The 26948-nt window shown below is 42.4% G+C and overlaps 1 protein-coding gene across 5 annotated transcripts in view; it reads left to right on the plus strand.

Annotated features, from left to right (window-relative positions):
* LOC144723341 (TOX high mobility group box family member 3-like) overlaps nt 1–26948 on the plus strand; it is a 71336-nt gene that overhangs the window by 39416 nt on the left and 4972 nt on the right. For all 5 annotated transcript variants that reach the window (XM_078602052.1, XM_078602051.1, XM_078602054.1 and 2 more), the window contains 5 exons: nt 1126–1362; nt 5860–6162; nt 11245–11475; nt 12602–12682; nt 14713–15510. In XM_078602052.1, coding sequence (XP_078458178.1) covers nt 1126–1362; nt 5860–6162; nt 11245–11475; nt 12602–12682; nt 14713–15510 — 1650 coding nt within the window. The remainder of the gene's footprint in view (nt 1–1125; nt 1363–5859; nt 6163–11244; nt 11476–12601; nt 12683–14712; nt 15511–26948) is intronic.

Consider the following 26948-nt stretch of genomic DNA (forward strand, 5'->3'; position numbering starts at 1 on the left):
ACATAAAGCACCACTGATGTGTTACTCATGGGCAGGAACTAATCTCAGGGCATGTTCCATAATTGTATACAGACCAATATAATCACACCGAAACGTAAATGTTCTGCAAATAAGATAAGTAAAACTTTATGCAATTGCAGATGTATTGAATAATAGAGCTCGGAAACAACATCAGTTGTCATTCAAGCAAATGCCAACTTTCATCACATCTCTCTCATATAGAGTACTGTAGATATACTCTACATAAAGATGCATAATAAATGCATAATATGATTGCAGTTACTACTCATCTGGATGGTATCAAAATTGTATCTTCAAAAAAACATCCGTTTGAATATAATTTGCGCCGACAAGACATGCATTGCCTTAATAATCAAAGCACTCTGTCTTTCATCTGCATTTTAATAAAGTGCAGGCACAAGCTTTAAAATGTTGGTTTGGATTTTTTCCCCTTTCTGTAGTTAATAAATCCTGTTCCCCTCCCAGAGAGCCATCACTGGTTATTTATGATTTAAAAGAGCAGTCTCAACTTCACAGGATGCAATATCAGTGCCAGTCTTTTGAATGCTGATCTTTGATATCCCACCAATGCGTTTGATGTTCTATGTGAGAGACTGTGTATTTTCAGTTTTAATGATTTCACGCCCATGTTTTTTTGTAGCCAACCCTTGAAAAAAAAGAAATCCTAGCTCAATATTTTATTTTATTTCTTTAATCTTATGTTCAACTTTGCCCTCTTCAAATTTCAAAAATTTCCAGTCTTGTGTGTTATTGTCCAATGTAGATAGATGACATTTTTGACTTTGAAGTGAAGAGATGTACAAAAGACGATTTTCTAGCTTGTATTGTAGCAGCCTAGTGAGAAATGACACGTCAGACATGTGTTCTCTATTTGATCTGTACTACCAACTGTGAACAACTGATATATTAAAAGAGAGCATTTGTGACCTTGAGTGTATTGAAGCCACATGTCCATAATTTTGTGAAGCAGAGCATTCAAATGTTTAAATGTGTGTCTGTCTGTAGATAAATATTAGATCCATTTTATTGTTCGATTTTTTTACATTCACAGTGATACTTTTGCACAGTTAATAACATTTGACGGTTCCTGTTTGTCACCCACAGACATTTCACACGCCAAGCCTCGGCGATGAAGAGTTCGAAATCCCACCTATCAACCCCCTCAATGAAATGGATCCTTCTGGATTGATTCTGGATGATTCTGTGGTGCGGTATCATGGGCTGGAAGATACTATTCCACCACAGGGGGGACAGTATGTGCCACATTTCCCACCACAAAATCTGGACCTGCCGGCCATCACTGTTTCCCGAGGCATGATGGGAGGTCACATGAATGGCATGGTGAGTTGTAAACGCAACGCCTTAAGCACATATCCATCCTCATGCATGCACTCATGCACGTACACAATTTAATGCATTAAGACATACTGCTGCCACTTCCAAGTATCACAACGTTTTTTCTAACTTATTGCACTAAATACTATTTAGGCCATATATGTTTGTCATATTTTACCATGCTGATCAAGTTTGGTTAGCAAACGGGTGTCCAGTACTGGTTCAGATATCACATCCGACTGATATTAAACGTGGTCAGGAATGTAACTCGCGTTACTGGGTTCACAGTGCAGTGCGCTCATCACCGTGCCACCGTTACATGGCATTATTTATATATTTGAATAAAGATCATGATTATTGTCTATAAACGATGATCAATACTAACCACATGAATAACCGCCACTGCTCTCAAGGTTCTGCGAAGGGCTGCACTGGGCTTTGCCCTGGTCACAGGGCCTGGCTGTTACTCTCGTCATTAAAAGCCCCCTGTTTAGAATATGTGCACGCTCATGTGCTCAGAAATCATTAGCAATTGCCTTTGACAGCAGTGACAGGTCACAGGGGAAGGTCAAGCCTTGTTTACCCACATTGTCACTGTCCCAGTAGCCGACCATGCAAAGAAGCCCTGAGGGTTCACATCCTCGTGGCATCTGTGAGCCGGTGATGCATACCAAGGTTACGCCCGTTGGCCTAAATTACCCCAAGGTGACGCCGGAATCTCCAAGGGTGTTTATGCCTCTCATCAACTTTTTGCACCCCGCCCCCCCAAAAAAAAAAACCTCACCTGTTTCTCCTGTATACTGAGCAATGCAAAGAGCTATCGTGCCCATTTTTTAAATTGCAGATTTAGCGCAGGTCATCGAGATCTACGCAACGGAAACCTGTCGGGCAGGTTCTTTTGAGCCGGCATGATATGTACCATTACAGTTGAAAAAGCACCATTTGGCAGCCTCTGTTTGTTGAAGGTTTAGCAACATTTACATAACCACTTTTGACTGCAACATTTATCTGTGACTGCCAAGGCTGTGGCAACATGCATTGTAAACTTAAAGTGAATCACGTGTGAACAAAAAAAACTGCAATTCATGGTTGTGTTTCCATTACACGTATGTTTGTGCAAATATTTCCCTTGTTAAAATTTACAGGGCTTGATTTTTTTCCATTAAATATCACTATGATCAACCTTGAGTCATTACTTTGCAAAAAGCCACACATCTTAATGAGGATTATTTTTAAACACAATTTTGCCAACTGTAATAAAACCTGGTAAAAGACTCGTTCAAATAATTCCAAGGCTACCATCGTCTCTTCTCTCATTTACATCTCGGCCGACTTTAACGTCCCCTTTGTAAGGTGATGTATTTTACAGCGGCTTGTCCCCACGAACGCGTCACAAAACCTCTGTGTGTGCCGTTAAATGGTGAATTTAAGACGGAACAGAAAATGGGCTCATTCTTTTCAATTGGGGAAATTCTGCCAGCAATGGCTTATATTTATGTAATGTGCACGTTTTACTTTTTTATCGACCATCTCAGACTACTCGCGTGTTTATGGAGCTAACAACACCGTGCTGCATTATTTTTTTGTTGCCGTACATTTTGACGATGGTGTAATACCGTAATTGAGGCAAAATGATATTGACTTAAAACCATTTCAATAGTCACACACTGGCCTATTCATATGCGCGCGATTTAAATCTGCTCTCAAATGAACGGCTTCTCCAGCACAAATGTTGACACAGTAACGGGCGGCCATTTTAAATCCCCCCGCTGTTCTTTCTCCCTCTCTCTTTCCTTATTGACCCCACCATCTTCCTGATCCTGACTGAATTGCGTTATTTCTGGACAAATTTGAATGAGGTTTCGGACTGAAGCTATTTCGGTTCGCACAAATTAACTCGAAGGGGGCGAATGTTTTCGTTATTTTCAAAGACATGTTTTCTTCACACGAATTAGGTGAATTTTTTTTTCTTATTCTGTTAATTGGCATGACAACAGCACATATTGATGCATTTGGCATTAGAGCTGTGGCGTAGTGGAAAATCAATCCAAAAGTAATGTACTGCGAGGGATTTTTAGAGATTAAATGAGTTTTACAGTAATTGCTTTGGGGTCAGCTTTCAGCTGAAGGCTTTGAGATGCAAGCCATCTTACTTAAAATGCCTAAATATAGATGGCAGTGACGTCTGTGACATTTCAATGATTCATTCTGTACCTGCTCTAACAAAGAACGCCATGACGTTACCTTGCGTGCGCACTTACATCTGTTTTTTCCCTAATTGAATACTCAGGTTAAATTATCAAAGAGGAGAATATAAAACATGTTGGTGAATGTAAAAATGTAACTGTAAGAATGAAATAACGAAATACACAGGATTCCTTTTTTTTAATGGTGTGTTTCACTGGTTGGACCATGACAAGAAATACAAAATAAACCTTGCGTGGCATTTAAAATGCCACATTTAATCCTGTAGGAATTTTCCATGTCAGCATTACTCAATAGTTATCCTTTAACATAAATATCCATTAGGGTTTCATAAAAGCCCTTATGAGATCTTGTTGGTTTTGTAAATTCTTGAAGGATTCCTTGAGGATTTCTCTTGAAATTGTTTACATTTCATACAGGGTCCAATAACATGTTTTTTTTATTTGTAAGATAGGGCTTTTCTTCTGGCAGTGGGCGTTACAGCTAACGAATTAGCTTCTTGCCAGCAAAGAAATACTTTAGCTGATAGGGTTTCAATGAGATATATTAAATGTGTTCACAAAGTTGTCCATGTCACGGTGCAAGCATTACATCACTGAAAGTAAATCTGGAAGCATTGTTTTGCTGCTAAATGAAATGGGTTTAAGTGGATATTGGATTTTTTTTGCTGATATACCGGGTATCAATACTGGCTAAGCATGGACACTGCTTCTGGCTTGCACACTAGCTCTCATTTAAGCGCAGCACACTCGCAGTAATGATGCCGTTGGATTATGAGAGGCTTACGGTAATGATGTGCCCGATTTATAAAAGGCCAAATGTTTAAAACAGAATTCCTTACTCAACCAAAATTCGGCGCTTTAATAAGCCATTTCTTAAGGTCCTTTTTGCCCTCATTTAATATACAATGTTTGTATTATGGCGTTATTAAAACTGTAGGTCAATTTACTGAATTGAGAGCTGGCACTTTTTTTGGGTGGGGGGGGTAGAGGTGTCGCTATAAGGTGGCAGGTGGTCACTGAATAATGAGGGCAATAGACTTGGGGGGGGGGGGTGGATAATTCTGATTGATCGTAATAAATGCCATTTTAGAGAAACTAGAAAAGGAAGATTGCATTACATTTGCACCGTAGAAGGTATCCATCAGTATATACGTTACGGTACAGTGCGGTACTGTATATACACACACATTTGGGATTTAGAAACAATTTAACTGGAAGAAGATCAAAAGAAAAATCATGTCCAGCAATTGAATATAAAGTAATGACATTACACTAATTACGAATAGAGTTCTTTTCAACATGTGAATTGTGTTCTCTGCTTAAACAAACAATGAAGAGGTGTCTTCTTGGTTCTTTCGGTAAAGTCACGTAGAATGGAAATAATAAAATAATAAAAATAAAGCATAATAAAATAATTCTAACGACGTTTCGGCCACAACGCAAGCAGCCGTCCTCAGGTGAAGAACAGGTCTGTCAATAAGACTCTGGCCAAAACGTCGTGAGAATTATTTTATTATGTTTTATTTTTATTATTTTATTATTTCCATTCTACATGACTTTACCGAAAGAACCAAGAAGATGAATCCCTGCAGTCACGAAAGCTTTAAATCGAAATTTAATGAAGAGGTGCTCCTCTACTTTGGCGGGCTCTGAGCAAGTGGTGAGGATTCCATATTCCTATGGTGGGGGGGGGGGGCATTGTCTCTTCAAATGAGACCCACCATTCACTTCCATTTAAGTGGTGCTCATTCTATTGACCCTGGAGGGATTGTGGGGTGCATCGACCCCCAACAGGGATTTGAACTCGCGACCTTCCAATTGTGAGTCAATTGCATGAATAACAGGGCCACCTGCTTGCAATGTCTACAAATGCCACTCGTAGAGCTCAATGATACCAGCATGGAGAGGCCTTCATCCAGCAGTGGATAGACAATGGATGGTTACGATTATGGGAAACTTCATATGATAACAAAAAATGTGACCCTATAATTATATTGTGGACAATAGCTGCAGATAATGCCCCTAGTGCTGTTGCTGATAACAATAATGATGTTCAATATCAAAACTGAAATCCTTTATCTCACAGATAATTTAAAATGTCATCTTATGATGCTTCTAGTGCTGCAAATGGTGTCGACGATGTTTTACGATTCTGTGCAGTTTCCATCTTGGTTCAGGATGATCGGGCGAGTGACATTTACTTTGAGTGTTTCCTGTTAATGATTTCAGTGGAACCTGCTGAAGGCAGTCCGCTAACGGGCGTTGCGCGTGTGTGTGTGCGGCTGCTACCCCTTAGGCAATGGCTCAAGCTAACCCAGCGTTCTTTGGGCACGACCCTCACCTGGGCTTCCCTCACATGATTCCCATGGGCGGCCTGGGCCAGCCAGGGTCCATGCTGCCACCACACGGGCAGCTCACCACCATCAACCAGTCCCACCTGGGCCTGGGGGCTATTGGGGCCGGGGGAGGCGGCGGCGGCGGTGGTGGCGCTGGCATGGCGGGGCTACCGTACGGCTCACCCTCACCTCCCGGAAGCAAGTCTGCCACGCCGTCTCCGACCAGCTCGGCTAATGACGAGGAGGCGGACGATGCGGCTCGGGTAAGTGAGCACCACGGTCGCGAGATGTTAACTGCCTCGCCTGGTATACAGGAGGTCGTGGGTTCAATTCTGACCCTCACGCCTGCTGTATATTTGGAGTTTACGTGTCCCCTCTCCCCATGGTTGCGTGGTTTTTTTCTCCGGGTCCTCCGGTTTTTCCCCTCCACATTTAGAAATATGTGTTTAGAGCATTTGGCTGCTATACATCTCCACGTCATTAGCCACTTCATTGAGCTATCATTTGTGGCCAGGTCTATTCTGAAAAAGAGCTATATAGCTCAGTCGGCCTTACCTGGTAAAATAAAATACAACATTCGTATAATAGTTTAGTTTAGAAAAGGCATCGGATGTGCCACACTGGTTAATAAACAGTGATCTAATTTTGAGGCTGCCTTGTCAACAAATCCAATGAATACAGTGATGAGAACGATGGCAACAACATCAACGCGAAAGCCCACACTTTCTGTAGACGATGAGAAGGCCTGTCGAAACGGGAAGGCAAATGTGTGTGTGTGTATAGGCTGGAAACAAGGTCGAGAGCATTGTTCATGCGAATGTGGTAGCGACATGATATGCACGCAAGGCACGATGGGAGTCGGGCCTTCCTGCTGTTTGTGGGCACACCTTTTGCATGTTATTTTGACAAAATTAAAACCGTTGACCGGAGGAATATTGGATGCAGAGCACACTGGGGAGAACAACAGTGATTGGTATACTGGCCATAAGTAAAGGGCTTGGTTTAAATCCAACCTGGGCCTTGAAATGATGAGCTGCTGGGATGTTGTCAAGCACTGCAGTGCCCATCTCTAGCTAAGTTTGCATCCAAGAATGTGAAAGGGAGAAACTTTCTTTTCTAATCGTATATTCTGATAGATAAAGATACAATGCTTGCATCGTAACGGAACTGTATTTGAAAAATGGAGGCATAACGTCTTGAGTTCTTGCTTTGAATGGGTTGCGAAGCCAGGTTTTGGAATAAGAAAATGGCCAGTGACCCACAGGATGACATGCCAATTAGGCCACAGCACGATGATTACACGAGCACACTCTGATGATGTACCCATTGTGCTGGAGCGCAGTTGATAATACAACCAAATCATCGGCAGCAAGGCACAGTCTTGTAGATTGGCCATTTAGTGAAGTGGCAGCCCACCTGGTCTGTAATAATGAAACCTGGGGTTGTTTTATCAGTTGTCATGGATGAAAATAACCCCAAGTCATTATTCACAAGAAATAGGCTGCTGTTGACCATAGATAGTTGTTTTCAATCTCGCATTGCCAAAATGATCAGATTGTCCTTTCATGAATGCTGCTATATCTCATTTCTCTATCCGCTGTGTGTCTCCTCCGGTAGTCACACGTGCTCGAATTTGCCATTGCTCCGTCAACATGCATGCGGTGTTGTTTACAGGGCAAAGCTTTAGATGATTATTATTCTGTGAAAATGCCCCTGCTTGGAGCGAGTATTGCACCTGACCACGGTATATACGTTCGCCGGGACTAATGAAGATGCTTAACGTGCAGTGGCAAGGCAGATAACACACGTGTTTGTTCTGTTCCCGACGCACATGATCATTGTGCATGAGCTGAGAGCCTGAACCAGCTAACCTCTGATTTGATTGCTGGTGCAATAGGATCTAAGCCCAAACACTTCGGAAAAAAACAACCTGAGCCACTGTCTTACGTGTGGTGTACAGATGTCACGCGTTGTAAGCCTGTGGCATAATAATAAAAAAAACAATGGAGATAGAAATCTCGTCGAAATGATCCCCATTTCATTTCTACAATTTGGCTGCTTTGACCCCTTCATGATTTTAAATACGGCGAGTCTCCCCTGAAGCTTAATTCACTTTGTTTCCCGAAAATATTTTTCTCAATGTCTAAACAAGCCCTGACATCTAAAACTCACTCCGCCAGTGTGAATATTCACATGTGTGCAAATGCATATACCAGGAACCTCTAAGCCTAAGTGTGATTGGTGGTGTAATCCTGTGGGATGTCTCAGCTTCTGCCACAGGTTAGATTCTAGGCCATATACAACACCAGTGGTAATTGGTATCCAAATGCAGCCTGGGTCTCCTCAAGGGTTGATTTGGCCTAAATCGAGTACTTCGTGTGTGGGGTGAGGTTTGCATCGACTCTGCAGAAGACAAAGGCAGCCAGACATGAGTGGTATTGCAGACCACATCACTCCGATAAATACCATGCCGGCTTTAATAGACGCTCGCAAACAGTCCTGTTTTCTGGATGGACGTAGGGATTCATACATTTGCTCATTTTATTTTCCACATCCATCTTTCCACATTGGCCAAATTTCCATGAACCTACATTAGGCCTGCAATGATTCACCTCCCTCCCTCGCCAATTTTACGAGTCGTCACGATTCCATATCGCGACCGTGGTTTGTTCCACTTCTTGGTTGCAATTACATTGTATGCACACCTCGGAGAAGTCGCGAGGTTCACGTGAGCTCACCACAATCAACACACGCGGCGTGAATGACAAATTATTGCAACAATTTGATGCGTCTATCGTGAGCTTGTCAACCGAATTGAATCCGGTGGGGTGTCATTGTTCTGCTCAAAAATGAAAGGAGGAGCTCTAGATTTGAAGTTTTGGTGACTGCAAGGATTCATACTCTTTGGTTTTTTCGGTAAAGTCACGTAGGTAAAAAATTGAAATTAATTAAATCACGACGTTTCGGGCGCAACACAAGTGTCCTTCTTCAGCTGGGGACAACTGGAGCGAAAGCACACCGCTTAAGCGTTGGGGATAACTTAGCGAACTTAGCGGTGTGCTTTCGCTTAGTTGTCCCCACCTGAAGAAGGACGCTTGTGTTGCGCCCGAAACGTCGTGATTTAATTAACATAAATTTTTTACCTACGTGACTTTACCGACAAAAAACCAAAGGGTATAAAGGAGGAGCTCTGGACGATGTCGAAAGATTGACTGGTGTCCAGCACATGCGATCAAAACGAACCCCCACTTCTCATTCAAAACCGACAAGATGTGAAGTATGACTGTGGCAGGCCATTTATATTTGTGGGAAAGCATTCCGTTTGTTTACAGTCGCTTTAATTGTTCAGTTATTCGGTCTGTTTCCCTGTCTCTCTGGGTGGTTCTATTCAGTTACTTCTTGCGAGTCATTTACAAGGCTGTGCTCTGTTTGTTTTTGTTGGATAACATTATCCAAAGTAGGTCTATTAAGCTCCTCTTTATACACGAGCGCGTCTTCATACAGAGCAACCTTGTTGGCGTTACATAAATCACGTTTATAAGAAGGGCCCTGTTTGCTTCTTAAAGAAACCCCGTGACTGAAGAGAGTCATGTGCTTAGCTTGGCCTTGAAACCTATACACAATATTCTGACACTAAACGAGGAGTTCTGCCATGGTGTTAGTGTCCATGAGACGATAGGACAAGCTGTTTCACCATCTGCTGTGATATATACACCAGGGCTGGGTTTCCTATTGACTTCTCATGAGATCAGAATCAAGTATACAACCAGGCTTGTACCTACAAACAAGATGAATAATAACAAAGAATAATAATACTTTGTTTATTCATAAAAGCCTCATTAGGTTTGAGGCTCATTTCGAGAGGACCATGCATTGGGCTGTTTGTACAATTCCTGAATCGGTATTATTGCATGTGGCATGAAGCTGACATTTAGAGAAAAATAACACATACTCGTGGAAATACTCAAAAATGAGTATAGTTAAGTCGGTACAATAATTTATTAGCTGTACTGCCATCTACTGATCACCTCACAGCCCTGCTGGTTAGAAGTCTCAACACAAGGGTACCACTTAATGCAATGGGTACCACTTTGTGGGAAGTCAGCAGTGGTTCATCCTACGGAAAGATTGGCCTTGTCATGACAATCTAGAATTTCCACCACCTGAAATGAGCAATGACCCTTGCTCGTTTGAGCAGAGAGAGGCTTTGACGTTTTTTGGCGTGCAAAAGACGATGAACGAGCGGTATGTTATCCTTAAAACATAAATGAAGGGCATCTGGCTGGTATGTTCAGAAATTAGTAACGTCGCTGAACCGAGGCCTTAATTGAATAACAAATTAGACAGGGCAGGGAGCAGGCAAGAGAGATGGGCACTGCATTGTCAAGGTGGTACATTTGTCCTAAGGGGGGTGGCTGAAGGGTTTAATGACGTTTGTTGGCACACGCACAAGTGCGTACATTGATTAGCATGGCACAAGCCGTGCCCCATTGTAATCGTTGTGGATATGTGGCTTAAAAATAGAGCATCCCATTTTAGCTTTTTAAAGCGCGCAGGAGCCGCTGCGCTAATCCAAGGGTCACTGCAGCCTCAGAATAACTCGTGTGCTCTGAATCGTGGCCCACCAAAAGACCTGACATTATTTATTCTTGTTATTTTTTTCTTCTTTAAATATATACAACTGTATAAAAATGGGATCTCCTCACTACAGTTCATGCAATTGTTGCTGTGCTTCTGGCAAAGCCAAAGAGCTGAGATGGCATATTGCGTCGTGCTCTTTGGTTATTTGAGGTGTAACCTAATTAAGAAATTAATGCGTATGAAGAAATGTAAACTCTGTTTGCAACTTGTCAACTTTGGTCATTGACTGGCAAGGTTCATGAAGAACAGTTTAACACTCACATTTCCCGATACATTTGCTGCATTGTAATTGGCTCGATGAATGCACTTTGTTGGGAAATTTGTCGGAAAAAATTTCACCGCGTGAATTGAGTCATTGAGCGTCACTGTGATTAGTTCGTTGATTGCACACACATTTGTAATTAAAATGTTTTTGCATTTATATTATATTCCACACAATTCCGATGCAATTAGAACTGTTATATAAACTCAATTACATGTTGTTTCTTATTTGAATCGTGTAATTTTAGATCTCTTGTTGTCATAAAAAAACACCCACAATACTGCTATCGCCACCAATGACCAATAAAACTTTGTTTCAATGGTGGAGGCGTAGCCTCTGCAATACTAACAATAAAAAAAAGATTAGTCTTCGTTGGGGCGGCGTTCCTTGCCGGTGCGCATTGGCGGCGGCGCTGACTGTGATCGCCTGTGTGTGCGTGCAGAATGGCGGAGAGAAGCGGCCTGCTCCCGACTCCGTGCTCAAGAAGCCCAAGATGCCCAAGAAGAAAAAGAAGAAGGACCCCAACGAGCCCCAGAAGCCCGTGTCGGCCTATGCGCTCTTCTTCCGCGACACGCAGGCGGCCATCAAGGGGCAGAACCCGAGCGCCACGTTCGGAGAGGTCTCCAAGATCGTGGCCTCCATGTGGGACGGCCTAGGAGAGGAGCAGAAACAGGTCGGCGAGCGTCGCTTTTGTAATTCCCCGCGCGCCGCGTTAATGCGGGCATGGCACTTGGAGTTGCACCGCCCCCGTGTGCGCGCACGGTAGACGCTGTCTTGTTGTGCGTGCAACAACGACAACAACAACAAAAATCGCAAATCGTTGTGCGTCCAGTGCTCTGGTCCCTGACGTGTGTGTTGCAGGAAAGCTCTCTGTTGCCCCGTTGCCTCTTAGTGCAAAAGATGGCCACATTTTCCCTCGATTTAGCAGTCATTTTTCTGTGATCCTGCCAAATGCTAGCGCAAACTGCCTTTTCTGCGAACACATGAATTCGGCTGTGCCCTTGAACGTCAACATGTGGCATGAAGCTGATATAAAGAGGGGGCATGTTGGGGCCTAAGAAAGTCCTGTGCATGAAATATACAGGAATGTAATGTTTTCCTTGGAATACAATTTTACATCAATACATGTCATTCCAACCACCATCTAAAATACAGCTGTACACGCAATGAACTGCGTGGCATATTACAACCTCGCAGAAATGTAACCACATCTCGTGACATTCACACAACGTCTATTGCGGTACGCGCACATATATATCACCGTTAAAATAACAGTTGCAGCCCTTTGCCAATCCTCTGCTGGATAAATGCCTCCCTCATGCAGCGTCAGTCCGTGGGGGTTGCTTGACCATACTTCAGCATGCTGGGCAGTGCGGTGAGCACTTATGTCGGCCATGGCCACAAATGAAACTCGTGTCCAGGAATCGAACTCGATTCACAAAGGGTGTGCGCGCCCCTAATGTACACATGTACGTTGAACTTATTTCGCACCGTACGTAGCCAACCGTGTTTCTGCTAAACATCCATGTAGGCGTAGACAAGAAAACGCGTTACTTATTGTATAGCATGACTTACAATAATATTTTTACTTATTTAAATATCATGTCAATAATTCAAATGTATTGTAACTTAACCAGCATTAAGCTTTTTCCCTGCCACGATGGGCTTGTCCTCAATGCGAGTGTGAGTTAAGCTTTCACTCTGCAATCCTGAGATTCGAGTATGTGTGTGTGTGTGTGCAAGATTGTGCACATGTATTTCATGATGTAAAGCCAGTGCATTCGAATGTGTTTTCTTAGGCATATAAACGAAGAACTGAAGCAGCTAAAAAGGAGTACCTGAAGCAGCTTGCAGCATACCGAGCCAGCTTAGTTTCCAAGGTAAGATGTTCCCCCTATCAACGCTTCAAGCGCTCCATTCAGCCTGCAAGCACCACTTAACATACCTGGACTACAAGAACAAACCTTCTTGGAGAGGGAGAGGAGAAATAAATAATAATAAAATCCCACCTACTTCGTTTTTCCTTCATCACAAAACCACAACCAGTTTGTACCACAAAACTGTTATTTTTTTAATGTTACATCAAATAATATTTTTTTTGCAACAAAGAGTGTACAATTAATTATAGATTTGAAGTTTTCGTGACTGCAAGGATCCATACTCTTTGTTTTTTTTTGTAAAGTCACGTAGGTAAAAAATATAAAATAAATTTATTTGTTTTTATTTTATTTTATATTTTTTAGCTACATGACTTTACTGAAAAAAACAAAGAGTATAGCGTACAATTAACATACGGGCGCAGGTGGAACTGCATGACAATGTGTCATCATAATCGGTAATCCTAAATTTTTATTTTAATCTGTGTTAATGCCAGCATGCAGGTGTATTTTCTCCAAGGCTTTGTCCTTGACTTTCTTTATCTACCTGTTTAACCCCATTAAGGCGCAGTCATCTTGCACTGGCTACTAATGCACTAAGGCAGCATTAGCTGACCAATTACACCATCCCTTTTTGCGGTCCATTTAAGGCAGATGTTGCATTTATTTCAGGGTAGCTCATAGAAGGCTGTACAGCAAGTAGGTTGCTGAGCTGTCTATTTATATTTTTTGACTGCTATCTCCTCGCGTGCATGGGTATTCTCTGCTGTTCCTGATTCATCCCACATGCAAAAAAATACTCTGAAAGAAGTTGACTGAACATCTGAAGCAGGATCTTCTTTAAAAAAGTGTCTTAAATACTCATGAGACTATCCCGGGTAAATTAAGGATAATATATATTTAAATAATTATCATCTATTTATAAAAATTCGATTTCCGTGCTTAATTTTTCGCAAATACAAGTTTAAAACATTAGTGCAAATGCACGCAGTCATGAACACAAATAATGTAATAATTTAATTACACTGATGTTAAGGGTTATGGAATTAAAACATAATTACACCATCATAACTGCGAGCGTGTGTATACGTTTAACGTCTCGCTCTCAACATTTTGGCAGACTCTTCGTATACGCCGCGTGCGTGCACCCTCTCGTTCGTACGCACTCCCGAGTGAAATTTACATTTCAAGTTGCTTTTAAATGTCACCGTGTTCAGCACTTGCCACAGTCGTGTGAAGGCAAACAAACGCGTAAGCATTTTCGCCGAATTCCCTTTATTACTTTCAGCTCCATTAATATGCAGATTGCCGTTGCTTTTCGCAATAAAAGCTAAATGTTTTTTAACGTGCAACCATTTTAAAAGCCCGCAAACAAAACATTCTTTATACGGCACCCTCTTAAACGTGGCCAATTTTCTTTTAAATATCATTAACAGGTGATGGATTTCAAAAAAATAGTTAATCTACACTACAATTCCTGAATCTTGCCAACTATCCTCTATTACAACTGACATATTATAATGTTTTTTTGTGACCTGTAATCATGAAGTGATTGAATTTGCCTGTTATTTTTTACCATCTTATACGTCATCAGGATTTGAGTCTAATAGAGTTTTCAAGGTATATTTATTTTCAACATTAAATAGCTCATTTTCTTTTCAGCTCTAATATCAGGCCTAAAATATATAAAATGAAATTAAAGCCATTATGACGGTATTCTAACAAGCTCATCTCTATCGGTGCTCTGTGGGGGGGGGGTTCCAGATTACAGTATGGTGTTGGGGTTAAGTTGACCCCAGAAAGGATTTTAACCCATGACCTCATGACCGAAATCCTGGCACACATCAATTCAAGCTATGGTATATTCTAATCGTAAAACCGTTGCTACATTCGTATATATATTTATTTTTCCCCGTCTTCATCATGTTATTGTATTCTTTCCCTGTTTTGCCGCACTGGCAGTGACAACTGTGCACAAATCCCCGTACAACGTTCCTTTGCGCTGTCCCTTCCTTCGTCTTCCCTTTTGGCAGTCCTACCCCGACCCAGGCGACACCCAGCCTCCACGCGTCACGCAGGGCGGCATATCGCAGGTCAACATGTCGTCCTCCTTCCCAATGTCACAACAATCTCCGGGCATGGCCTCCCAGCTGCAGCCCATCCCCAGGACCATCGCACCCAAGCCGCAGGGGAACCAGGGACAACCTCCGCAACAGCAGCAGCAGCAACAGCAGCAGCAACAGCAACAACAGCAACAACAGCAGCAACAGCAGCAACAGCAACAACAGCAACAACAGCAGCAACAGCAGCCACAGCCGACGCCCGTCGGGATGGTGATGTCGCCCCGGCCAATGAGGATGAGCCCCCCTCGCCCACACCACCACCCACACCCTCACCAGCACCATCACCACTCGCCGCACGGCATGCCCACGCAGATGATGACGCCGGGCCAGGCGATGGTGCCACCCCACGGCATGCCCATGCAGCGCCTGCACCCAGCGCAGGGCCCGCCCATGGGGATGCCCACACCCCAGCAGCAACAGCAGCAGCACATGCAGCACGCGGCAGCACAGCAAGCCCTGATGGGACAACCGCAGGAGCCCCAGCCGCCGCACTCTCAGCCTCAGGGGCAGCCCCAGCCGCCGCAGCCGCAGGGCCAGCACATGATGGTGTTCGGGCAGCAGATGATGGGCAGCCCCATCCAGTCACCTCACGGCTTCGCTCAGCCACCACCCGGGCCGCCCCAGCACCACCCGATGGGCGGGCAGCAGCAGCAGCCGCAGCCACAGCTGCACTGTGAGCCAATTGGGCCAGACCAGCAGTCTATACAGGTGGGTGTCCTCTAGAACCTCTTTTCCACCGTACGAGTGAGCTGTGCCGGAGTGGTGCCGAGCCATCGCGGCCGTGCCGCTGACGTCGCACATAGTTGAACCAGTCGAGGCGCGTGTCGATGATGCGGCGTAGCCGTGTGCTCGCGGTGCATTGACTGATATCGCATGCAATGAATGCGTTATTTGGCCTGGCTCCTGGGCCTGCTTAACCCTGGAGCAGGATGTGGGTGTCTTGTGAGGCCGATGTGTCGTGGCTTGGTTCCGGCACAGTATGGCAAATGCCTTGTGGAAAACCACCCATACCGTGAGGGCGCAGCGCTGGCTTGGGCTCTGATGTGTCAATGGAAACGGGTACTAGCGTACGTATATGTACGTTGAACTTGTAGTGTCCTCCTGACCCAGGATGTAGTGACGGAAGGAGGTCAGATTGCAGGAAGTGAATGCACTGAATGGAAATTTCCTCATCGTGGCAGTGCAAGCGAATTGTAACTCGATTTGAAATTTGAATGTAATGGAAGTGTTGTTTTATAAACACAACATTGGATACCAAGCCACAAGTCATTGTTTTATAATATGTCAATTGAACATGTGTATGCTTTGTAGAATTCTTATTTTTAGGAGCAGAGTCAAGAATGCAAATATTTACAGTATTTGTTTGCACATACGGGTCAATTTAAACGTACAGCAATTACGAATGTGCACGTTTTTTTTTCACTGCGGTGCAAAATTATACATCGTGCCTTCGTACAATCCCATTTGTGATTACGGGAGATAAGATAGCATACACAAAAGCATGCGCACAGTTAAAACAATTTAATCCACATAGATAATTCACGAGCAATCACTTTGCACTGCAGAGCCGTCACGCAGACGGTGATCCCTGCCTGGGCTCAGACGCAGTGTCGCGCAGCAGCAGCTGTCACGGCGCGTACTGTACACCCCACTGCCGCACCGACAGCGCTGATGTCTGCGCATTTGGAAACGATTGAACCCCAATGTGCGTTGCATTATGAGCAGAATGTTCTACGCAGCGGTGTTTTAAGTGCTGTCCCGCTTAATTATTAATGCCCCATCGATCCTGCTTTTGTGGATTTATTTATGGTATATATTTTTTACGCGGCAGTGTGCGTGGCCTGGTGGTCAGCAGGATTTTGTGAACTAATTTATAACTATTTATATCCAAGTTGGCTGAATGCATTGGTGGCCAACACACCGCAAAGCCATGCGTTACAGAGGGGACAGTTTATTTTCCCTGGGTAGCCAGTAGCCACCATACAATTGATGTATATTCAAACAACTTGTGACATTGCTCCAACGTGCAGAGAACCTCGGCTACCACCAGTATTAGAGCCCAAATCCCACAGCTCGAAAATACCCACAGGCAAATTACTAAACAAATTAACAGCTATCACTTCCTGGCTTGGAGTTTACCCACGTGTTCCTGGCAAATATTAATGTATTTGATTGGACCTCATGATTTACCACTTAATTTGTTTTTGCTTGACTACGTCGCAACGAAGGAAGAATGACAAGCACAAGGCAATATGCTTCACCAATGAAATGCCTGCAGAAGGTCAGGCTCCGTTTGGTAGCATTTACTTTAGCAGCTGTGAGCCCATTGAGACATTAAAGCTCTTTTGCAAGGGAGACCTGGCTGTGTTTCTATATGATTAGTGTCCTCTGTGATTTGTCAGCCACCAAAGCAATAATGGAGCCCTTGGTTGGTTGTTCCGATACAAAAACATGGGAAGTGCATTGCAATATAGTGAGCCGCTTAGCAGTGGGATATTCGGCCAGTTGATCTGTCCTCGCAAATATTGGAGATTTGTCTACTAAATAAATCCATTGTGGTTACATTTTATTAAAAGCAAATAATATTAAATCGCTCTGAAGGTAAGCTCCCTGCAGCTTGCTGGAGTAAATAATTGCGTGTTATGTGCGCACTTTGCTTCACTTAACAAAAATATATGTTAAATTGTCCTTAACTTTTTCTTAAACGAAACATGTTTAGAAAGTTTTTCATGATTAAATGTGTGGTTTTAACCAGGCTCATTTACCTTCCAGATGTGCATCATCAACTTTGTATTTCAATATCTTTTTGCCATTATTAACCTACGGATGTGAAATGTAAATTAATACCAAATTCTCAATACATGGCTTAGGTAATTACTAAAACAAATATGCAATGTTAACTATTTCTCTGAAAGCTCATTCATTCTGCAAGATATCTCAAACACGTATTCATTCATTTCTTAATTACGTACACACCTCGCAACTCTTAACCATCTCCACTATCAATGTCTGCCATTAGAGAATACAGCTTCATTTTACTAAACACTGATTAAGTTTTGTCATCCTTTCCCCAGCCAATGGTACTCGCTGTGCCTTCAAAGCTAATAATCTTATTTAATGAAATAAGGCCACCAGTGGCTGAACTAACATCTGCATTGCCTCGCCTCTTCTTAACTTCCAGTTATTAAAACGTAATGTTCTCTTTTTTTAGAATATCCATTTTAATACTTCCAAGAAAGCTTTGTTTATTTATTTGATACCTTCGTCAATGAGAGGTGGTCGGAAAATGTTTGGAATGGGTTCATAAATGTGCGGCGGGGTCATTAAAAACCAATGCACTTTGTGCTTTTATTTTCCATCCAGTCACCTCTATTGGATTATTGTGAAACACGTTTACACTTATCATAATAACGTGCAGCATTTTGTCACAACACTGTTTGATGAAGGCCTCTACATGTCGTTTCAGTCATGGCCGTTGTTAGACCATACTTTATAGCGCCGCTGGTCAATGCAGTTTTTTTAAGGGAGTCCAGGAGCGAGTTCAGATATCACTCATCACTCATGTTAGCCATGGATGAGAATTTAACTCCGGTAGCTGGGTTCAATCGCGCACTGTGCACTAACCAATGGGCCATCACTCCACCTCCACACTTTCATATGAAGGCTCTATAGTGCTCATAACATTAAGTCAGTGCGACTATTTCATATCACATTCTTAGATTTGTTTTCCTCCAGCCCAGTAAACTGATACAGCATCTGTTTTTGCATATGTTGTGTCTACTTCTCACCTTTAAGGCCATTGTAATGGCACATTATAAGTGTAGTTAATAAAAAATAAAAATTTGCAAACATATACGCGTGTTTATACTCGTGTCCTGGTAAAGAAAAAAACACATGCAAGTTTATTTTTACTTAATGTTTCATCAATATGACCGTTACTTAAATCCTCAAAGATGGCAATTCTCCGTGTCAAAAAGCAACCCAGCCCCGCATGTTGCACACACCAGCAGTGCGTCGTCTGGTTAACTGGAAGCGCAAGCCACCATTGTCAACTGTTCGATTTGCAGTATTGACGGGCGTCTGGGGGCCCTTTATATGGGAACAAAGCTGCAAGATCAGAACCCCTGAGTGGGCGAGTTGTTATTGCCCCGACGACGCAGAGGGGAAACAAAACCAATTTAGCAGCACACTCGTCACTCTGGCGGCGCTCTTTGAACATTAACCAAAGCCCTCTTGCTCCTGGTGTTTCATAAAAAAAAAACAATTATGATTTTACAAGAATATGCGTGCACTGCTGGGCTTTTTCAAACAAGAAAGTAAATGGGGATAAAGAAAAACCAATAATGAATATTTCAGCATCGTGAATAATTTGTAAGGACTAGTCTTGCCAAATGCCTGAGGAGTCGTCTTCCACCCCCCCGCTACTTTTTATATTTTACAAGGATAGAGTATCAAGAGCAGTGCATGTTGGGAGAATTTCAGTAGAAATGAGCGATGGGACAGGTTTTTGGCAGACATGAGGCTGAGGACATAACGCATTAGCTGCATTATTAATGTGATGCCCACACGTTTTTAAGGTTCGTGTTATTGGTGTGCATTAAATAGCTGTTAAAGGAAAATTGATGTACACTCAAAATCCTTAGCACAATAAACTCTATTATTGTACGAAACCTAATTATTTTGTTTTCCTGAACTGATTGAAGGCAGGAAAAAGTCCGTGGCTTTATACGCATGTGTGTGTTGTCAGAGTAAACAGTTCCATGGAAGGATTTGAAAAGTAATTTTATTTTGATGGACTATGGAAAATAAATGCAATGGGCGCACAATGGAAAAAGCAAGAGATGGGGAGAGCGCTGACCACGATGTCATTTTCTGTTTGCAAGCATTGTTCACAACTATTCATATACAATTTCGAAGCTGCCCCACAACAAAAAAAATGAATTGCAAATAAATTACCTATAATTGTATTTCAGCTGCCTCATTTACACTTGCTATTCTGCCAAAGTAAAGCTTTTATTGAATGTGATATCGCGCGCTCAAATAGTGACCGCATAACTGTATTCGTTCATCACAAATTGGCAGACAGAAGCCCCCAAACCCATAGGTCCAATAAGCCAATGGCAGAGTAGTTGTCATAGTGATGACGGTTGATGGAAGCTTGCACGCTACTGGCCCAGTGCACGGTTAGTGGACCTGCATGATGTTCATTTAGAGGTGATGGATTTGAGAATACTTTTTTTTTTAAACATTCGCTGGGGATTTTTGCTTTTGACAAAATTGTCCTCGGCTTTCTATACATCCACGTTTAAAAGATACCGTTGGATATCTCCAATTCAATAGTTGTGTATTTCAAACAATCACATTTTTCTGTAGGCTCCAGTAAGAATTCCAAATATGACTTTTTTACCTCAAGGAATTATTGTTTTGTGTACACAAAAATGCGTACAAACTGTTGCAGATTTTGTGTACCCACCCGAGCACTGCATGTGCATCCACTGCCCATGTTTTCAGACAATTATGAAGATGATAATGATGATGAATTGTACCATGGGTCCCTAGTCACTGCTAACGGGAACGCGCCCTTAATTGGAAACTGCTTTGGCCATGATGATTTGGCCAGAGTCAAACTGATCAAATAAAGGTGCCCCCCCTCCTATCCTAATTCTCTGCCTCAATTTCTCCTGCACCTCAAACTTGGCTGTACAAACACTTTACAATCTTACCCTGCAGAGAAAATAAGCATACTTTAACTAGCCCCCCTTGCATTTATCGTTTGACCCCAGACACCTTAGCTGCTCGATTCAAGTGCAGCAGAGACTTCTGGTCGAGCACTCAAGCCACGGCCGTTTGCAAGTCGTGATCTCCACTTCGATCTCGCCATTTTTTTTTTACAAGATGAGAAAGACTGTATCAGATTTGGGGCACTTGGGTTAATGCATAGATGATTTTTTTCTTCTCTTATTAACATTACACCATTCGAGATGGAATAATTACCTAAAAAAAGCCTCTGTCTCCACCTATATGGGGAATTTTTTTTCACATTATAGCTTCAGCTTTGATAAGTAAAAAAAACAAAGGACATTCAATTATTTTATATATGTAAAAGTTAGCGTGCATATTGCAGCCAATTATGGGCAAAAACGTGCTGGTTTTCTGAACAATTTAAAGTTACAAAAAGAAAAAGGTCAACAGAATTAAGGGGCTGATCCCTGACTTGAAATTTTCTCATTGTGACCCAAGGAGATTGCATCTCTCTCTCTCCCAGGCACCTGTCTGCTACAGCAAGTTAATTAGTTTGGAATAGGCTGGGGAAGGAGGAGGGACCTGAAGCAAGGCGCGAGAGAGAGGTTGTGTGTGAGGATGTGCGGCTGTATAGGGAGTGAGAGGAGGGAGGAGAAGGGGGTGGCAAGTGCGGTGTGTTCCCTGACAGTGAATGGAGAAGGCAAAAAAAGAGGGTCTCAATCTGAATAGCGGTGGACAAAACCAGCTTTGTCCCCGGATAGGCCTGAGCAATGGAGCAATGAGGCATTGGCGCAGCGGCAGCGAGAGAAAGTACTTGTCACGGCTTCTCTGGAGCCTCCTGGGTCTCTCAGTGGAGGGACATTTTTACACAACAGCTGAGCTATTAGTTTTTAAATTGCATTTCGCAACTTTCTAACTGGCTCGTGGCATTGCTTTATATGATATAATGAATTGATTGATGCATTTTCAGTTATCTTATTTTACTAAATCTGGCGTCGGTTACACTGAGAGTAATTGTTTGCCTTGTTTCAGCTTTGTGCATTTATATGCGTAGATATTTACACATGCCTTCTTATTAATCTGTTGATGTTGACCAAGTATCACATTATCTTTTTTTTCTATTCGCAAGAGTCATCTTGACTAAGTTATGCTTTTCTGGGTAAATAAAATACTATCTGTTCATATACAGTACAGTATGGACAGCAAGTCATAATGTGAGACAAATATTCTTGGTTCTTTCGGTAAAGTCACATAGAAGGGAAACAATAATGTTTTATATTTTTATTATTTTATTGTTTCCCGTCTACGTGACTTTACCGAAAGAACCAAGAATATGAATCCCTGCAGTCATGAAAGCTTTAAATCAAAATAAAAAAATGTGAGAACTTACAATGTGTTAATGTGCAATACAAACTGACGTATTTTTGGTTTCTTGTATGGTTTTTGTTACGCAAAATCACTAAGATGCCTTGCCTTTTCGTTATAAAACAACTTAATACATGAATGATAGCAATATATTTTCATTCATATAAAGTCGTGTGGTTAAATACGCACATTCCAGAGGATGTGTTTTAGAGGCTGTAAGACTGCATACAATTGACTTGTTTTTAATGTTTGGCACAAGCTAAATAACATCTTTAAATACGGCTGCTGCTGTCATGGCCAAGAAAGCAACATAAAACCTTCATTGTTGAATTTACAAAACATTAATAAACACACAAGCTGTACGCTTATGAAATGATTGTATCTGTACAATATACAATTCCATTACCAGTATAATATTATTAAATCAGAATTATTAACTTTGTGTCTGCAAAATGAGACCTGGTAACTTATTTGCCGAGGACAGTTTAATTCCAAAACAAGTGAATTTGCCTTTTTTTTTTTCAAATGTGGAATTTTTGGGCTTCAAGTTATACCACTCTGGTCACATCGCACGTTGCGAGAGATGGCACTGCTTTGGTAAGTGTACAAAAGAAATTGGAGATCCGTGAAGTTGTGACATCGCACCAATGCCCGCAAATAAAACCTTTAAGATTCAATGTTGTGAGTGCTAGACCTATCCTGCCACTAAAATAACATCACGCTTTTATCAGTTATTTATGTCAATGATCCGACACATACGGACTAGAACAGTTTCGGGGAAGAAAAAACAACTAAACACATGTTTCTGATAGAGTTGCAGTATCAGTTGCATTAAATTAAATTTTGCCATTCAGGCTGGAGCCATGCCCTGGCTATATTTTGTGAATGCTGCTGCTGCTGCTGTGTGTACTGTTAGAGAGTTGTATAAAGCAGACACTACATGAGTGTTGTCACAATACCCTGTGCTCTGGAATACATTCTGCATGTGGGCTTGTGTTGACATGCATGAAGGACAGTCAAAGAGAACTGGAGAACAGCCATCACGCAGATTTGATAACCAGATATCCGTCAGCTCTGTGTGATGATGACAATGAAATAAGAGAATAAGTGGATTTTTTTTTTTACAATGATGTCACTATGTAGGGAAACAAAGTATAATGTTTATGGACAATATAAATTCTGCATCCAATACTCTTTGCTATTGTTATGCCCATGTCACATGTAAACATACCATGCAGGCTATAAAAACATTTATAACATATGTACTTTGTCCAGCCCTTACAGTTTTGATCTGATAATGGGATTGCCTTGGACTTCGTAAAAAACTAATTTTTTTTTTTGTATTCAGTCCAATTAAAAACAATACTTATTGATGTTCTATTCAACTAATCCTATTGATCCTTTACATGAAAACATGTAGTTAATGTATTCAAAGAAATCCTATAATACCCCACAGGGATTTTGAATTCCTCCAGGATCTGATAGAGCAGTGGTAAAACGCAATAGGACTCTTTTGTAAAGATCAAAATGCAACAATAAGGGCCCGTGTATGAATTGGCCTAGTCCCGTGACAACGCCCCAAACGAAACACCTCGGCTGCAGCAATAACTCCGCAATGTGCGCGTTTTTAATCACCGCCTCTTCTCGCCGTGTATTTACATCGGCTTGGCAAGGCCCAATGCATTATTCCAATGCCATCATCCCATCTTTGCAATTAAATTGGCAAATTGCATAAAAATCTAAATTGCAGTGGACTTTTCCATTAGAAAGCACACCCCCCCCCCCCCCCTCTTACGGAGAGACAGAAAGAGATTGGGGGGGGGAGAGAGAAACTCCCATCCCACCCTTTTTACTTCAAGTCGTCAATTCAGATAAAAAATAATGTACGTTCAATCAGGTCCCGTAATCTGAATAGGGCCCAACAGCACAAAGGGCCTCGCTATTTTTCGCTGTTAAATGATAGACTGAACCCTCTTCTCTGTTCCCTTCCTATGTGTGCACCCCCCTCCCTGCCTAATCCCGCTTTTATTTTGTTTGCTCCTTTGTTTAGTGGCAGCTGTCGGCTCTGTTTTTTATTATGATTATTTTCTTTCTTTCCTTTTTTTTCGTGGGGGCCAGCTGGGGTGGGCAGATGGGCCCAGAGAGAGAAAGGACCAGATGGTGCTTAGCTATGCATGAATAGTTCTGCCTCAACAAAGTTCCCACAGGCCAAGTTTCTGTGTGTTAGCGCACAGCCGTGCATGCGCGCACACGCACACTCGCCAATTACGTATACAGTAGATGCGGTGCGCATACATCTATAAATGTATCGTATGATATCAGACGGTCACCCCCCCCCCCCCCCCAGTTGCATTCATTTCGACCTTCAGGCTCGCTTATTCTCTCTGCGATTTGGGACGTGTGTAGTGTTTTTGTGTCGCTGTTGAAACTCCTTACGCAGTGCGACAGTAAGCGGTGAACTTCTTAGTGCTTTCTGCACCTCCGATTAGCGCGGTTAGCTATGTACGGTGCGAAAGAGGTTCAACGTTTCAACGTACATACGTTGAAATTGGGGGGAGGGGGGTAATTTAGCTTCAAGAAATACAGGAGGACTAATACTGTAAAGGTATGGGGCGGAGAACAGATTTTAAAAAATCACAGTTGTTTACTTTGCAGTTCAATATGTTTACCAATAATGTGTTGTGTAATTACCCTCTTGTTTAGCGATGTCAGCATTAAACCGTAGGTCAAAAAATGCTTTGGTGGATACATTTACAAATAACCAGCTTCCTTCTAAGTATACTTCTGTTCTGCTTAAGGCACTGCTAACCACAACAGTTGCATTAGTATGACGGGCTGAGTGAATATTATTTGTGGCACGCATTGTGTACACTTGATATAACCACCCGAACTTGCCCATAAGTAGGACTTTCATTGAAAACGTTTCACGACACTTTGATGCATTCACTATTATTATTGGATTACAAATTAGATATATTTTACCCGATATTGTTTAACGATTGTAAAAAAAGGCATTTAGTTCATACAGCTTCATTTATATTATTCTTTTGTTTAGTTGCGCTTGTGAAATCGCTCTTCGATAAATATTCACGGCTGCATGTGCACCTATTGACAAAAGCGTGGAAGGAGCTAATGGAGAAATCAATTTTGCTCAATTACGCAAACACACTCTGCCTCAGAAGCCATGTTGCTATATTGAGTACCGGAACTTCTTTAGTAATTAAAAACTTGTACTTGTTAATAGCATTAGTCCTACCTTAGATTTTCCCGGAAATATTAGTTTTTTATTAAAATTGAATAACAAAAAAAATCATTGCTCTCTTTAATATCTTTCTACGCACTCGTGTAACTATTGTTCAAAATTGAGCTTGGAATTAAACACTATTTACAAGTAACCAAAGGATATACAAAACAAATAGTCGATGGGCAGGTTGCATGAGGTGGGTTACAGCGTGGGTCCTCTCACCTCGTTTTAGATAACTGGTCAGCGTGGAAGAGTAGGCCAAATACTCCTGGAGGGGCTCTCTAGGGCTCCTGCCGCCAGTGGCGTAAGCAAGCAGTCACATAATAATAATAGTTCAATTTGTAACGCGCGCAAATTTGCAGACGTAGTGGCCGCAACTCAGAGGCGCGGAGCCAAGCTCAGAGTCGCTCGAAAGCATGATTGTAGAGGTGAGTTTTTAAGTGTCTCTTGAAGGAGGCGATTGAGGTGATGCTGCGAATGTGCAGAGGGATATCGTTCCAGACTGTTGGGGCTGCCACCGAGAAGCGAGGCATAGACATGACCATCCTGGATCTTGGTATCAAGAGTAGGTCGTGAGTCGCGCTGTGCAGGCATCTGCCGTGTGCTGAGCTGCAAGTTGTCAATAATGAAGAAAGGTACGGCGGGCAGGCGGATATGAAGGCATTGTGGCAGAGGCAGGCGGTCTTGTATGTGACCCTACTGGCGATGGGTAGCCAGTTGATTGGTTTTACCTCTTAATCTCTCGTGTCAGGTCAGAGGTTTTACCTCTAAATCTCTCGTGTCAGGTCTGAGGTTTTACCTCTCAATCTCACGTGACGGGGATGAGTGTGGCTCCTCCTTGACTGCTACACCCAACAATAAAAGCAGTGCGAGCATGGGAGCCAAGAGATGTAACCGAACCCGCGATGATGACCAAGGGGAAGGGAAAAGTGGCCCAGGTCTCTGTGTGCAGGCACAAGGGCATGGCTGAGCAGCTCGAGCAGGTAAAAGTAGCCCAGCTTCCAATCATGAGATCATGACTTAATCTCATCAACACAGGATCAACTCAGAATTACCCTCATCTAGTCAAGGTCATAACTATAAGCACTGCATTGGGAGGCTAGGCTTGTGATCATCTTGTGGATATATACAGGTCCCTGTTATAGGAATGAGTAATTAATTTTCAGCATGTGCTGAGGATTGCCAGTGGAGCGGGGGAGGGCGATAAGTGCCACTCAATGCTCACGTGTACATGAGAACACATTGGGGACTTGTTATGACTTCATCATGGGACCTCCTTTGCCAGTACCAAAATATGAGAATAGGTTTTCCCCTTGTTTTTCTCGCAACAAAACAGTTGTTAAGATGTTAAAATACCAAACTGAAACCTTTTACAAGGAATCATGGCCTTTTGGCGTCCTCTAGTCTAACACCGTTTTGAGACTAGGCTCAAAATAAAGCTGTCTCTGGTGTGGACCAATCAATTTCAAGGACAATGCATATATTATCAGAGTACGTTTTTTTTTGCATTCTGACCACAATTATTGTGGTTAATGCAGACATGATTCCTTGTATAAGGTTTCAGTTTGGTGTCTTAAGATCTTAACACCTGTTTTGTTGCCAGAAAAAAGGGGAAAAACCCATTCTCATATTTTGTTTCGACTTATTGAGTCCTAGGAAGCCAGGTGCTCAGGACGACGTTGAGGAGTGTTGAGCTATGGGAAGACATTTTGCGGTGACCACAACATTGCTGACGGTGAATGGAAGTCTGTAGAGGTCTTTCCTTGAGTTTTTGGAGGAATCCAAATCCAGAAAT

Source organism: Lampetra planeri, chromosome 17, assembly GCF_965212315.1.
Source record: "Lampetra planeri chromosome 17, kcLamPlan1.2.h2, whole genome shotgun sequence".
NCBI lineage: Eukaryota > Metazoa > Chordata > Hyperoartia > Petromyzontiformes > Petromyzontidae > Lampetra > Lampetra planeri.